Source organism: Henckelia pumila, unplaced genomic scaffold (genome assembly GCF_033568475.1).
Source record: "Henckelia pumila isolate YLH828 unplaced genomic scaffold, ASM3356847v2 CTG_525:::fragment_3, whole genome shotgun sequence".
Lineage (NCBI taxonomy): Eukaryota > Viridiplantae > Streptophyta > Magnoliopsida > Lamiales > Gesneriaceae > Henckelia > Henckelia pumila.
This window is the reverse complement of record NW_027331857.1, coordinates 4,462,103-4,477,973: the sequence shown is the minus strand read 5'-3', so window position 1 is coordinate 4,477,973 and position 15,871 is coordinate 4,462,103. Positions and strand designations below refer to the sequence as shown.

At 35.4% G+C, this 15,871-nt stretch overlaps 1 protein-coding gene across 1 annotated transcript; it reads right to left on the bottom strand.

Annotated features, from left to right (window-relative positions):
* Positions 1-1,107: 1,107 nt before the first annotated feature.
* On the bottom strand, positions 1,108-1,767 carry LOC140873128 (uncharacterized). Its single transcript, XM_073276107.1, has one exon. It carries the CDS (start codon positions 1,765-1,767, stop codon positions 1,108-1,110), a length of 660 nt encoding a protein of 219 aa, XP_073132208.1.
* Between the last annotated feature and the right edge of the window lie 14,104 nt (positions 1,768-15,871).

The window sequence follows — 15,871 nt, the reverse complement described above, 5'->3', positions numbered from 1 at the left end:
CACAGATCCTGATGTAGACTTACGAGAGTCTCTGTCAGCTTGAAAGTCAGAATCAGTATATCCCACAGGTGCCAACTCAGAAGCTGTATAAACAAGCATATTTCCTCTAGTTCAACGAAGATACTTGAGAATATGATTTACAGCAGTCCAATGCTCTGGTCCTGGGTTTGACTGATATCTACTAACAATCCCAACAACATAACAAATATCTGGTCGAGTGCATAACATAGCATACATAAGACTTCCTACAACCGAAGCATATGGAACTCTTTTCATGTATTCTATTTCACTTTGAGTCTTAGGATTGTGGTCCTTGGACAAGTGAATTCCATGTCTAAAAGGTGTTTGACCTTTCTTGGAATTTTCCATTGCATATCTCACCAATATTTTATCAATGTATGAAGCTTGAGATAAGGCAATCCGTCTGTTCTTACTATCCCGAAGGATCTGGATACCTAGAACAAAATTTGCTTCTCCCAAGTCCTTCATATCAAAATGTTGAGCCAACCATCTCTTAACAGATGTCATCACCCCCACATCATTTCCAATCAGCAGGATGTCATCCACATATAACACGAGAAAAATCACCTTGTCATCTAAAACTTTCTTATAGACACAAGGCTCATCAAGATTTTGATCGAAACCATAATCCTTCACAGTTTGATCAAATCTGATATTCCAAGATCTAGACGCTTTAAGTCCATAAATAGACCTTTTAAGTTTGCATACTTTATGCTCTTGACCGTTTTGGATAAAACCATCTGGTTGCATCATATAAATGTTTTCCTCAAGATTTCCATTTAGAAATGTTGTCTTGACGTCCATTTGTCACACCTCATAATCAAAATGAGCTGCAATGGATAAGAGAATCCGAATAGATTTTACCATAGCCACAGGTGAGAAGGTTTCTTCATAATCGATTCCTTCTCGTTGGCTAAAACCTTTAGCTACTAATCTAGCCTTAAAGGTTTCTACTTTTCCATCTATTCCTCTCTTTCTCTTGTAGACCCACTTACACCCAATAGGTTTTACCCCTTCAGGCATATCTACAAGATCCCAAACAGAGTTAGTGTACATGGATCGCATTTCTGAGTCCATAGCACTCCTTCATTGGTCAGCGTCTATATCCTCCATAGCTTCTTTGTACGTAATGGGATCTTCCTCTTGTTCTATAGAGACTGCCTCTAAGGACTCTCCATAGAGCAAGTATCTAGAAGGTGGTCGGATGACCCTCTCACTACGTCTAAGTCGTGGAGGTTTTTGGTTGATTGGATTTGATTGTTGGTTCCTTGAGTTTGCTTCTTCACCATGTGCCTCATTCTCTATGTCGGTACGGTGAGGTGAATTAACATTAGGAACATTATCTTCCACCATATCAGTTGTTCGAAAAACAGTGATTAATGGTGGTATAGATGTGAAATCAAACTGAGTAGGTTCAGTGCGGATCTCTGGAGTAGATGATGTTTCAACAATCTCTTCCAAAAGAACCTTACTCTTTGATTCACGATCTTCTATGTATCTGTCCTCTAAGAAAGTTGCATTTGTACTCACAAATACCTTCTTATCCTGAGGACTATAGAAGTAGTATCCTCTCGTTTCCTTAGGATATCCAACAAACACACATGCTTCTGATCTAGATTCCATTTTATCCATCTTTCTCTTGAGCACATACGCAGGACATCCCCATATCCGAATATGTCTTAGATTGGGTATACGCCCATTCCACATTTCTAGGGGTGTCTTAGAGACAGACTTAGAAGGAACCATGTTCAATAAGTATATTGCAGTTTGAATAGCATATCCCCAAAAGATGTACTGAGCGTAGAGAAACCTAACATGGATCTAACCATGTCCAACAAAGTCCTATTTCTCCTTTCCGAGACACCATTTTGTTGAGGAGTATATCATGCACTCAATTGGGATAAAATCCCATTATCTGATAAGTATGCTCTAAAGCCACTGGATAGATACTCACCACCTCGATCTGATCGAAGTGTTTTTATGCTCTTACCTAATTGTTTTTCCACTTCATTTCTGAATTTTTTGAACTTTTCAAAAGCTTCAGATTTGTGGGACATTAGGTAAACATAACCATATCTAGAGTAGTCATCAGTGAAGGTGATGAAGTACTGAAATCTGCCTCTAGCTTGAACACTAATTGGTCCACATACATCAGTGTGCACTAATTACAAAACTTCATAGGCTCTATGTCCTTTAGATTTAAAGGACCTCTTAGTCATTTTACCCTCCAAACAAGATTCGCATACAGGCAAGGATTCCACCTTTAAATCACTTAAAGTACCATCCTTTACCAACTTTTGAATCCTATTAAGGCTGATATGGCCAAGCCTCAAATGCCACAAATAAGTTTCATTAGTGGGAGATAATTTTATTCGTTTGTTGGATTGTGTTAGAACCTAATGGGGGGGGGGGGGGGGGATTTAGGTTCTATTGGCAACTTTAGCAATTTAAAGCGATTATGCAAGTATGCAAGCGGAAGACTTAAAGCAATCAAAAATAAATGCGGTAAATAAATGCGTAAAAGAAATAAAGCGATAAAGAGATAGGATATGTTTATGGAAGTTCGACGATAAATCGTCTACGTCTCCCCTTCTTGGTTAAGATTGATTAACCAAGGATCCACTAGCACTTCAACTCTTGGCCTTGATGGCTCCAATGATAGCCTTACAACTTGACACGATCACCGCGCCGATACAACTCAACACTCTTGGCCTTAAGGGCTCCAAGAATAGCCTCAACACAACACTTGGCTTCACACTCAAGTGCTTACAACGATAGCACAACACACTTGGCTTCACACTCAAGTGTTTACAACAATAGCACAACCAACTCACAAACTATTTTTACAAACACTCTCAAATATATCACACAAACACTTTGATAGTGAGAAATTGCTTGCAAAGGAGAGAAGAGATGAGTTGGGATGTCTCCAAATAAATTTGGATGGCCTCTATTTATAGTTGGCAAAGATTTGAATCTGATTCGAGTGCTTGGAGCGTGTGTTAAGAAGTCAAGGAGAGACAAAAAAGTGTTCGGCGCCGCTGCCATCTTTTTCCCAGCACTGAGCGGATTTTGTGGAAAAATCATATCTTCTAATCTAACTGTTGGATTGATCTAAAATTTGAACTGAAGCTTTAAAACATCCAGATCTTTATTCTGAACAGTGAAGATTTAATTTGAACAAGACAAACATTTCCAGTAATTTTTTGAAGTCACTTCATCATGTTTTCGAACCTGTTCTGTGCAACAAATTTGAAAAATTCATATCTCTTAATCCATCTGTTGGATTAACCTGAAATTTGGACCGAAGCTTTATAACATCATAATACTGAATCTGATCGGTGAAGATTTGATTTAGATTTCTCAAACATTCCCAGTTATTTTCTGAAGTCGAATCTTCATGGTTTCATTCTTTGCAGAAGTGGGTACTGTGCAGCATATATGGAAAAATTCATATCTCTCATTCTAGCCGTTGGATTGCTCTCAAATTTAGACAGTACTTGTAACACTTCTTTATCTATATTATGACCGGTGGAGATCCGATTTGGAGTCATAGAAAATTTCCAGTAATTTTCGGAAGTTGCTGCTCCATACTTTGGCTTCTTCTTGTCTTTTTCTTCATATCTCTTAACAATGTTCCATCCATTCAATGAGCAATACAAGACTTTATAAATACATGTATAGCTTCAAAATAACTTCCAATAATTTATTTTTCAATAAATCTAATCTGCAAAATCTCACTTTAAAAGATTAGTAACAATTAACCGAGTTTTGTAATCATCAAAACATATTATTATGAGACTTGTTAATGCATTAAAAACATTAATCTCATAACACGAGATTTGTATGCGTTTAAGGCGTAACAATCTCCCCCTTTTTGATGATCACAAAACTTGGTTAAATAGGAGAAATAAATGTACAATATTAAATAAATAATTTAAATTTGCACAATATAATTGCATGAATAAAACTCCCCCTAAATTAAACAATTAGTGAAGAAGAGTTTGTTTATCAAATAACCGATTTTATTCTTCATGCATTTAACCATACTAACTCTCCCCTTTAGTTAAAGTATTTAACCAAACTAATTCTCCTCCTTTTTGTGATAATCAAAAAGACTGGAAAAGTATGCAAAAACATGAGAATTGAAATATGATTTCTAAAATGCAACACCTAAATTTCACATAAATAACAAAATATGAGCGTATAATATTGAATAAATACAATTAATTTGTATTATCCAAAATTAAGTTGCTCGAATTTTATATAGCTCCCCCTTAATATGTCATTATCTTTAGAATATGTCAACAAGTGATTACAACTCAATCATGCCAAGTTCACCACGCAAACGAATAAAGTATTTTCATCTAGTGGTTTTGTAAAAATATCGGCAATTTGATTTGTCGTGTCAACATATTGAAGTTCAACTTCATTTCGTTCGATGTGGTCACGAATAAAATGATGACGAATGTCAATATGTTTGGTGCGCAAATGTTGAATCGGATTCTTTGTTAGACATATGACACTAGTGTTGTCACAGAAAATAGGGATTTTTGAAAAAGAGACGCCATAGTCGAGCAATTGATGCTTCATCCAAAGAATTTGCGCACAACAACTACCGGCAGCCATATATTCGGCTTCGGTCGTTGACAACGCAACACAATTTTGTTTCTTTGACCACCAAGAAACTAAACAGTTTCCTAAAAAGAAACAAGTTCCACTAGTGCTTTTACGGTCCACCTTATATCCACCAAAGTCGGCATCACAGTAAGCTTTTAAATCAAAAAAAGAATTTTTCGAATACCACAAGCCGAGATTTAGAGTATTTGAAAAATATTTGAAAATGCGTTTTAAGGCGAACAAATGTGATTCCTTTGGACATGATTGAAATCGTGCACACAAGCAAACACTAAGCATAATGTCCGGTCTACTAGCAGTAGCATAAAGTAAGGAGCCAATCATACTACGAAAGGAAGATTGATCTACAGTTTTACCATTTTCATCCTTGTCGAGTCTGATTGCTGTGCTCATCGGTGTGGATGATGATTTTGTGTTCTCCATTCCAAACTTCTTTAGAATCTTCTTGATGTATTTGCTTTGGTTCACAAAGAACCCATCCTTGCACTGTTTGATTTGTAATCCGAGGAAATAGTTAAGTTCCCCCATCATACTCATCTCGAAGTGTTCCTGCATCAACTTAGAGAAATCTTGACAAAGAGTTTCGTCAGTAGAACCAAAAATTATATCATCAACATAAATTTGCACAATCAAAAGATCATTTTTGACATTCTTGGTAAATAAGGTAATGTCGATCTTTCCTCTTGAAAAACCATTTGAAAGCAAGAAAGTAGACAGTTTATCATACCAAGCTCGAGGAGCTTGTTTCAAACCATACAAAGCTTTGTTTAGTCTAAACACATGATCAGGCAAAGAAAGATCAACAAAGCCATCAGGTTGCTCAATATAAACCTCTTCTTTCAATTCACCATTAAGAAATGCACTCTTGACATCCATTTGAAATAACTTGAAATTTCTAGAACAAGCAAAAGCAAGTAGCATGCGAATAGATTCTAGTCTAGCAACAGGCGCATAAGTTTCATCATAATCTATGCCTTCTTCTTGACTATATTCTTTAGCAACAAGTCTAGCTTTATTTCTAGTGATAGTGCCATGCTCGTCAAGTTTATTCTTAAACACCCATTTAGTACCAATGATAGATCTATAATGCGGCCTAGGAACAAGAAACCAAACATCATTGCGTTTAAACTCATTCAACTCATCTTGCATCGCAATTATCCATGCATCATCTAACAAAGCATCATCTATGCATTTAGGTTCAACATGCAAAACAAAGGCAAGATGATTACAAATATTATTAAGAGAAGAACGAGTGGCTACTCCCTTCGAAGGACTTCCGATGATAAGATCCATTGGGTGATCTTTGTGAAGCGTCCAATCCTTCGAAAGTGGTGTTTTCTCAATGGAAACATCTATATCTTTTAGGCTTGAGGAATCCAACTTTTCTTCGAGTAATTCTACATCATCAATGTTAGTGCGAACAATAGTAGACATAGATTCATCAAAAATAACATGCATAGATTCTTCAACAAGTAAAGTGCGTTTATTAAAAACTCTAAAGGCCTTACTTGAGGTAGAATATCCGAGAAAGATACCTTTGTCGGATTTGGCATCAAATTTGCCAAGGTTGTCCTTACCATTGTTATGTATGTAGCATTTGGAACCGAAAGCTCGAAAGTAAGAAATGTTAGGCTTTCTCCCTCTCCATAATTCATATGGAGTTTTCTTGAGAATTGGCCTTATTGATACGCGATTGATAATGTAACAGGCAGTGTTCATTGCTTCAGCCCAAAAATATTTTGGTAGAGAATGCTCACATATCATGGTCCTCGCAATCTCCACAAGTGTCCTATTTTTCCTCTCAACGACCCCGTTTTGTTGAGGAGTCCTAGGACAAAAAAAATTATTACCGATGCCTTTCTCTTCACAAAAGTTTGAAAAACTCTCATTTTGAAATTCAGTTCCGTGGTCACTATGGATCTGCTTTATTGAAAGATTTTTCTCATTCTCAACACGTTTCACAAAAGTTTTAAAATAATCAAAGGCATCATTTTTGTGGGCTAAAAATAATGTCCACGTGAATCGTGAGAAATCATCCACAATGACAAATGCATAAAGCTTCCCTCCTAGGTTAGCGTTCCTCGAGGGACCACATAGATCTAGGTGAAGAAGTTCAAGGGGCATAGAAGTTGATATAAAATTTTTGCTTTTAAAAGATTCCCTTGTATGTTTGCCAAGTTGACATGCATCACAAATAGAATCTAATTTTAAATTGAGTTTTGGCATACCAACAACTAAATCAAGTTTAAAAAGTTTTTCTATGGTACTAGGACCAACATGACCTAGTCATCTATGCCAAAGAATGTTGTCATCAACATTCAAGGATACAAGGCTTTTAATATTTGATAAAGATAAATTGTTTAAAGAAACCTTGTAAACATTTTCACTTCTATACCCTTTGAAATTTATGGATTTGTCAGTCGTGAGTGATATAGTGCAGTGTTGGGGAGTGAATTTGACTTCATAACCTCTATCGCACAATTGACTTATGCTTAGTAGAGTATGCTTAAGCCCTTTCACTAGGAGTACATCATCAATCAAGCAAGATTCAGATATACCTATTGAGCAGATTCCTTCAATGATTCCTTTGCTGTTGTCTCCAAAGGTTACAGTTCCTTTCTCCTTTGGTTTGATTGATTGAAGTAGCTCCTTGTTCCCCGTCATATGTCTAGAACATCCACTGTCTAGATATCATATGCTAGGGAGAACAATTTTTCTATTTCCCTCATCATCTTCGTCGGTGACGATGTCATCACTTTTAGCCATGAGGCAGATATTGGCTTCCTCCTCGTCATCGTCGCTATCGCTCCAAGTGGCTAGAAGTGCTTTCTTCTTTCCCTTGTCAACTTTTTTCTTGAAAGGACACTCATTTGCATAGTGGCCTTGTTGTTGACAGTTGTAGCAAGTAACTTCCTTATCCGGCTTGTTTTGGAATTTGTTTCCTCGCATGAATCGTTTGAACTTTCTTGCGAAGAGTGCCATATCATCATCATCATCATCTTCTTTGGATTGGCTAGATAGAGCAATCCCTTTTGCCTTGGTATCTTCTTTCTTTAATTCCTTCCTTGTTGATAATTCCAGCTCATGGGTTTTTAGAGTCCCATGTAGTTGATCAAGATCGTAGGATGCGGTGTCGCCTTTGTTTGACTCGATGATGGCCGTCCTCTTGGCATCCCACTCCTTGGGTAAGGCACGTAGAGCTCTCCTCCACACTTGTTTGGTTGGATATTGTTCCCCGAGTTGGGCTAGCTCATTGATAATTTGAGTAAGCCTTCGGAACATAGTATCTACATCTTCGTTTGATTCCATCTCGAATGTTTCATATTTGAGTTGGAGTAGATCGATCTTCGTCTCTTTGACTTGATTAGTCCCTAAATGGCATATCTCCAATTTTTCCCATATCTCTTTAGCTGATGAGCACATTGAGATCCGGTTGTACTCATTCATATCTAAGGAACAATGAAGAATATTCATGGCTTTAGCATTTTGAGAAATTAATCGCATGTCCTCCTTGGAAAAGTCGTCCATTCCCTTGGGAATTTTGACACCCTCAACCTCTTTAGTAGGTATGTAGGGACCTTTCACAGTAACTTTCCAAAGATCATAATCTACGGATTGGATATACAGGGACATTCGGTTTTTTCAATATCCGTAGTTTATGCCATTGAAAAGAGGAGGACGATTTGTTGATTGCCCTTGAGCATAGTCGCTCGCTAGATTTGCCATAGAGCCTTTTTGAAATTTTTTTTTGTAAAAAGGTGGCTCTGATACCACTTGCTAGAACCTAATGGGGGGGGGGGGATTTAGGTTCTATTGGCAACTTTAGCAATTTAAAGCGATTATGCAAGTATGCAAGCGGAAGACTTAAAGCAATCAAAAATAAATGCGGTAAATAAATGCGTAAAAGAAATAAAGCGATAAAGAGATAGGATATGTTTATGGAAGTTCGACGATAAATCGTCTACGTCTCCCCTTCTTGGTTAAGATTGATTAACCAAAGATCCACTAGCACTTCAACTCTTGGCCTTGATGGCTCCAATGATAGTCTTACAACTTGACACGATCACCGCGCCGATACAACTCAACACTCTTGGCCTTAAGGGCTCCAAGGATAGCCTCAACACAACACTTGGCTTCACACTCAAGTGCTTACAACGATAGCACAACACACTTGGCTTCACACTCAAGTGTTTACAACAATAGCACAACCAACTCACAAACTATTTTTACAAACACTCTCAAATATATCACACAAACACTTTGATAGTGAGAAATTGCTTGCAAAGGAGAGAAGAGATGAGTTGGGATGTCTCCAAATGAATTTGGATGGCCTCTATTTATAGTTGGCAAAGATTTGAATCTGATTCGAGTGCTTGGAGCGTATGTTAAGAAGTCAAGGAGAGACAAAAAAGTGTTTGGCGCCGCTGCCATCTTTTTCCCAGCACTGAGCGGATTTTGTGGAAAAATCATATCTTCTAATCTAACTGTTGGATTGATCTGAAATTTGAACTGAAGCTTTAAAACATCCAGATCTTTATTCTGAACGGTGGAGATTTAATTTGAACGAGACAAACATTTCCAGTAATTTTTTGAAGTCACTTCATCATGTTTTCGAACCTGTTCTGTGCAACAAATTTGAAAAATTCATATCTCTTAATCCATCCGTTGGATTGACCTGAAATTTGGACCGAAGCTTTATAACATCATAATACTGAATCTGATCGGTGGAGAGTTGATTTAGAATTCTCAAACATTCCCAGTTATTTTCTGAAGTTGAATCTTCATGGTTTCATTCCTTGCAGAAGTGGGTACTGTGCAGCATATATGGAAAAATTTCTTTCTCTCATTCTAGCCGTTGGATTGCTCTCAAATTTGGACAGTACATGTAACACTTCTTTATCTATATTATGACCGGTGGAGATCCGATTTGGTGTCATAGAAAATTTCCAGTAATTTTCGGAAGTTGCTGATCCATACTTTGGCTTCTTCTTGTCTTTTTCTTCATATCTCTAAACAATGTTCCATCCATTCAATGAGCAATACAAGACTTTATAAATACATGTATAGCTTCAAAATAACTTCCAATAATTTATTTTTCAATAAATCTAATCTGCAAAATCTCACTTTAAATGATTAGTAACAATTAACTGAGTTTTGTAATCATCAAAACATATTATTATGAGACTTGTTAATGCATTAAAAACATTAATCTCATAACACGAGATTTGTATGCGTTTAAGGCGTAACAGATTGCGTGTGATACAAAGAGCTGTCAACGGGTTTTAAGACATACAAATCATTATTCAAATGTCTTTTGCATATAGGAGTTTTATTCAAGGAAATAGCAACCACCATTTGTGAAAAATGGACAAAATATCCTTGTCTAAACAATAAAGCAACAGAAATCAAATTTCTAGTAATGTCAGGAACATAATAACAATTTCTCAATACCAAATATTTATTATTTTGAAAATAAAGATAAACGACTCCAACAGCTCTTGCAGATACCACAGCTCCCGTGCCAACTCTAAGAGTATGTTCCCCTTCATTGAGCTCCTTGGTTACTTGGAACCCCTGCAATGAATTGCATATATGATTAGTGGCTCCAGAATCTACAATCCAAGTATCAGTAGAATCAATCACTAAACAAGACTCAATAAATGATAACTCACCACCACCTTGCTTTTTGGAAGCTAGGTATCCTTGGCAGTTCCTCTTCCAATGACCCTTCTCTCCACAATGGAAACATTTTCCTTTGGGTTTGCCATCTATTTTGACTTTCTTTGCTTTTTGCTGTGGACCCTTCTTGTTGGGCTTCTTCCTCTTATTATTTCCAAATTTACTTTTCGGTTTGGAATATGATGGTCCAACAGAAGCAACAGCAAGTGCATCACCACTTTGAGTTTTAAGAACACTTTCAGCATTTTGGAGTTCCTTCATCAACTCAGTCAGGGACATGTTTAGCTTGTTCATATTATAGCTACCCTTGAATTGTGAGAACATCTCAGGGAGAGTCTCAAGTGCCATGTCAACCTGAGTCTCTGATTTGATTTCAGCCCCTAAAACCTCAGCCACATTGAATTGACCGATCAATGCAAGCATATGATCTCTCACGGGCATCCCAGGTTTCATGCGCATGTTCATAATGCTCCTAATGGCTGCTTGACGTGCCTGACGTCCTTGATGCTTAAACATTTCCTGAAGGCTTTTCATGATTTTTATCGCGGTTTCCATATTCTGATGTTTTTGTTGCAACACATTTGAGATGGATCCCAAAATGTAGCAACGAGCCATCTCATCAGAACGGACCCACTTATCATAAGCCTGCATTTGTGCAGCAGTGGACTCCGCCGTAGGCACCGAGGGACATTGTTCAGTAAGCACATATTTATGTTTCTCCGCAGTTAAGACAATCATCAAATTGCGTTTCCAATCAATGTAATTTTCCCCAACTAGTTGGTTGCTTGTTAAAAGCATGGACAGTGATAGTGAGTTTGAAGACATTTTTCTGAAATTAAAATAAATTAAATGAGCAACACATACAATAAATAAAATGACATGTGTTATGCAAAAAACAAAATGCATTAGTAGACCCAAAAACTACTTACAACACAGCAATGACCTAAAACTCCAAAATCAAATTATACTCTTCTTTAGGAAAAGTAAACACGATTTATAGATAGGCTGGGACCCTCCCACTAAATTCAATATATCTAGCATCTCATGCAATATTAATTTTGTATTGCTTGATTTTTGGCCATCAAAAATACATTGTTTGACTATTCTATAGGAATATCTCACAATGTTATTGACTTAAGTGTATACCCTTATATTGATTATTTTTCAAGTACTTAATTAATTATGTCACCTATAGGGTGATCAAAATTAATTTTACTTTTAAAAAATTATCACCATGTCGGGTCCAATCAAGTAACCGAAATAGTGCAGCCCTTCTATAGGGAGACCAATGAAAATTGGCACGAGGCATACACAAATTCTTACTAATGGACTAATAAGGGAGACCATGGGCTCATATAAAATATACCCCTCACACTTAATATTTTTGAAAAATAATTTTGGGTTTTATCCGATTAATAATATCCTAACTATTTTAACTCATAAAATAGTTCAATTATTAATCAAAAATTTATTTTCTATACATAAAAATAGAAAATAAATAAAATTTTGAGTTTTGTACGATTAATAATATCATAACTATTTTAACTCATAAAATAGTTCAATTATTAATCAAAATTTATTTTCTATATAAATTGAAAATAAATAAAATCTTACTTTATGCATGACAATGTAGTACCTAAAGCGGTGTTTATGCAATCTACATGGCATGATACATGAATGACATATAATGCACATAATAATTCAAGCAATAAGCAATAATTAAACAAGAACAAATTTATGGCTCATCCTAGACACAAAAATACAATAAATACAAATAAATTAATTGAACCATAAAATGGTCCAATTCTCCAATTTAAATGCTTTTGTATCCAGCCCAGATCTTGGTCCAAAACAATAATCCAAGGCTCAAAGTAAAAATCCATGAGTTACGACCCAGTTATAGCCCACGACCCGATAGTCCATGAACCACACCCGCAACCCGACCCGGATCTCTCCTTCAGCCGTAACCACGCCGCCGCCATGTCCTCCTAGCCGCCGCCGTGACCTTGGGAATTCGCCGGAAACAGTCGTGCACATCACACAGCTCGTCGCTGCGCCATATACGGAGAAATCACCATGACTTCTCTGCCGATTCGAAACCGAAACAACAGCCAAAAAATATCTTCGATCCAGCAAAATTGATGGTCACGCCGCCATGTTTCAGCCCAAGCCGTCGATCTTATGCGGCCGTGCGAAGGGTTCCCGAGTTAGAGTAACGGCTGGCTTGCTTCTGCCTTCAAATCTGGAGCTTCCATGGTGATTTCAAAAATTGTAGAAGAGGCCCTCGAACTGTTGAAGAAGATGCACTCTGGTCCCTAGTTGCTTTGGACGAAAATTGCAGATTGCCCCTCCGATTGATCCAAAAATTTCAGAGAGCTCCAATCCGAAAAATTACAATAAAAATTGCAATAAAATAAACAAACAAGGGGAAACATGGAGTCGTAATCCACCCCCTTGGTTACAGACTCGATAATTACGAAATACAATTTCACCAAAATCTAGGGCCATAAATTGTTCAAAAAAAAATATTCATTCAACCAAACCATAATCACATAAATCTAACACCGCTTTAAACTAAAACATGCATACAAAATTAATTAATTCGAAATACGCAAAACACTATCAAAACCCGTGGCTCTGATACCATATGTTAGCCAAGACTGAGAAAATCGAATCACAAAAATTAATTTTATGTGATTCCAATAATCTCATAAAACAGGATCATGATTGTTTCACGTATTAAACACGAATTAATTAATTCACACACAAAGGAATTGAGATTACCCTTGAAGCGTGCTTTACGTTGTCTTGTCTGCAACAGAACTGCAACTCAACGCTTCAAACCTCCATGCCTTCTCCGGTGTTCTCTCAAACTCAATCGTAGGAAAATTGTACGTGGTATACAACTTTCTGCCAGACTACGTTATATCAAGTAATCTAGAAAGATAAGATAATCTCAAGAATGAAATTATCTTTTTTTCATAAATTAAAAGATTATCAATCGTATCAAATCTTATCGTATCGGTAAAGTTTTAATTCAAACTTTCCATAGATAAAGATACTATAATCATATTAATTTATTCCTACGAGTTCCATAAATTATAACTCATATAATTTATTTGAGTTTATATTTGAGCCACCAAAGGGACCTGATCGGACCCAATTAAAATAAGCTCCAATAAATTAATTTGATCTAATCAACTCATGATTAATCAAAATAATTTATTAATCTTATTCTACTCCACTAAAGAACAAGATTGCACTCTTAATTTAATTAAAATTACTGAAGCATAAAATCAATAATTACATCCTTAAATTGATCGACCCAACAGAGACGACTCCTGATCATAAATCCTCACGTACATCATAATTTTCGATATGTTGTTAATTCAAGCATAATATTATTGGCGAGGTTGTAGATATCATCATCGGCACAACACTCAAACCTCCACTCGTGATAATGGTTTTGTAATTTTCTTACACATATATCGATAGCGCAATAATAATATACAAATACAAAACTTGCAAGCAAAACCCATTCCCCTTACGGGTAGGCTAATTTAATTTGTCCCCATATAGCAACCACACTACATTTTCTATCACGGGACACAATATGAATACGAACATAGTTAGGTCTAAGTAAAATATATTTTTCAACCCAACACAAAAATTATACTCATTTTTTTTAAATTCTAGCAAGTACTATCATTTTTTTTTCTTTCTTTCTATTGCTTTCGTTAATATTTTTTATCGCATGCGCATTTAGTAATAATAATTTGTGGATGATATGATACTATCAATCCAATTCAAGAAATGTAATTGTCAATAACCAATTAGCTAGCGTGGGGACAACATCAACATGATGTAGTGTAGACCACATTTGAAAGTGGAAAAAGTTGCACAATAATCATAACCATCCATGATATTAAAATCTCCCAACAAAATTAAGGTCCAAAATGTTTACGTCATGTGTTACGACATCCAATCTGAGGGGCCTAACAAATTTCAAAGAAATATATATATATATATATATATAATTTGTAATGATAAAGCAAAAATAAAATTAAGCTACTCTAAATAGACAAAGATTAGGGGAGATAATATGTAGAGATTTGATATCCGCACCCTAGGGTGCGGGGAATCCGTGCACACCCGTGCTCAAAAAAATTTTGATTCATTTGAAATTTTCAAGGTAGAATCGTTTAAAAAATACGAATCCAACGATATATCATATGCTACAAATTTCAATCTCAATGGCCGAAATCGTGAAGATGACAAAAAACTGCATATTTAACCCCATTTCCGGCCATCTTCACGATTCCGGCCATCGAAATTGAAATTTATAGCATATGATATACCGTTGGATTCGTATTTTTTAAACGATCCTACCGTGAAAATTTCAAGTAAATCGAAATTTTTTTGGGCACGAATGTGCACGGATTCCCCGCACCCTAGGGTGCGGGGATCAAATCTCATAATATGTATGTATATAATATCATATCGTTCGAATAAAGTATGATAAATTTTTATGGATATGTGTGGGCACACGTTATATTGTTTTGATTTTTAATCTCGTATTACCATTTTCTATTGTTTTCCTGGCTCCCATTCCCAAATTCAGATTCAAAACTGTGTATAAAGTTCCAAGCAGGGGCGCCTCACGTAGGCCCTTTTTTTTTTTTTTCAGATGAAATTGAGTTTTTTCGGGAAAATAATAATAATAATAATAATAATAATAAAAAAGAGGTGCAAGATGTTAATAATTATACTAATGGCTTTTGCACGTGTTAACTTCTTGTATAGTTAGAATAATTATTTAAATATAATAACTTTTGTTATTTTCAAATTAAAAAATTTTAACATTATTTTTTTTAATTAAGAGTGATATAACTATTTAAAAATTTAGAAGCATATATATAGATTAAAAAAATACTTAAATAATTTAAATTTTTTTTAAAGGTGGATAATGTTATATCAAAACACTAAAAATAGTTACTCTCTAATGCTTTATAATATAGTATAGTATAGATATATATTTAAATCATTTTCCAAAATATTTTAGAAAATTTCAGATTCTAGACATTAATATGTATGAAATTCTTTAATTATGTGCATACAATCTTTTTTTTTTTTGAAGGAATTATATGCATACAATCTTAAAAACAAAGATTTTTTTTAAAAAAAAGTGGAATTCTTATTTATTTATTTTGACCAGGTCAATTTTCCCGAAATAATAAAATAGGTTCATATTTATGTAATGTTTTTTTTTTACATGCTACAAATGTACATCGTTCTGAATATACAATATTGCTAATTTTATTTACAAATTAGAAGACAATATTAGTAATGGATTTAAAAAAAAACAATATTAGTAATTTAAATAATATTAAATCATGTTACATTTAAATTTTAATTAAAACTTTTTGTTTTTCAAATATCACAAAACTTCAATGGCGATGACAGTGGTCACTGGTCAGTGGATCATAGTATCTATCTTCAATACAATATCACCATCTGCAACAGTACAAAAAGT

What these genes read in the sequence shown, in the direction of transcription:
- LOC140873128 (XM_073276107.1), bottom strand. Translation starts at nt 1,767, where the DNA reads ATGGTTCCTTCTAAGTCTGTCTCTAAGACACCCCTAGAAATGTGGAAT.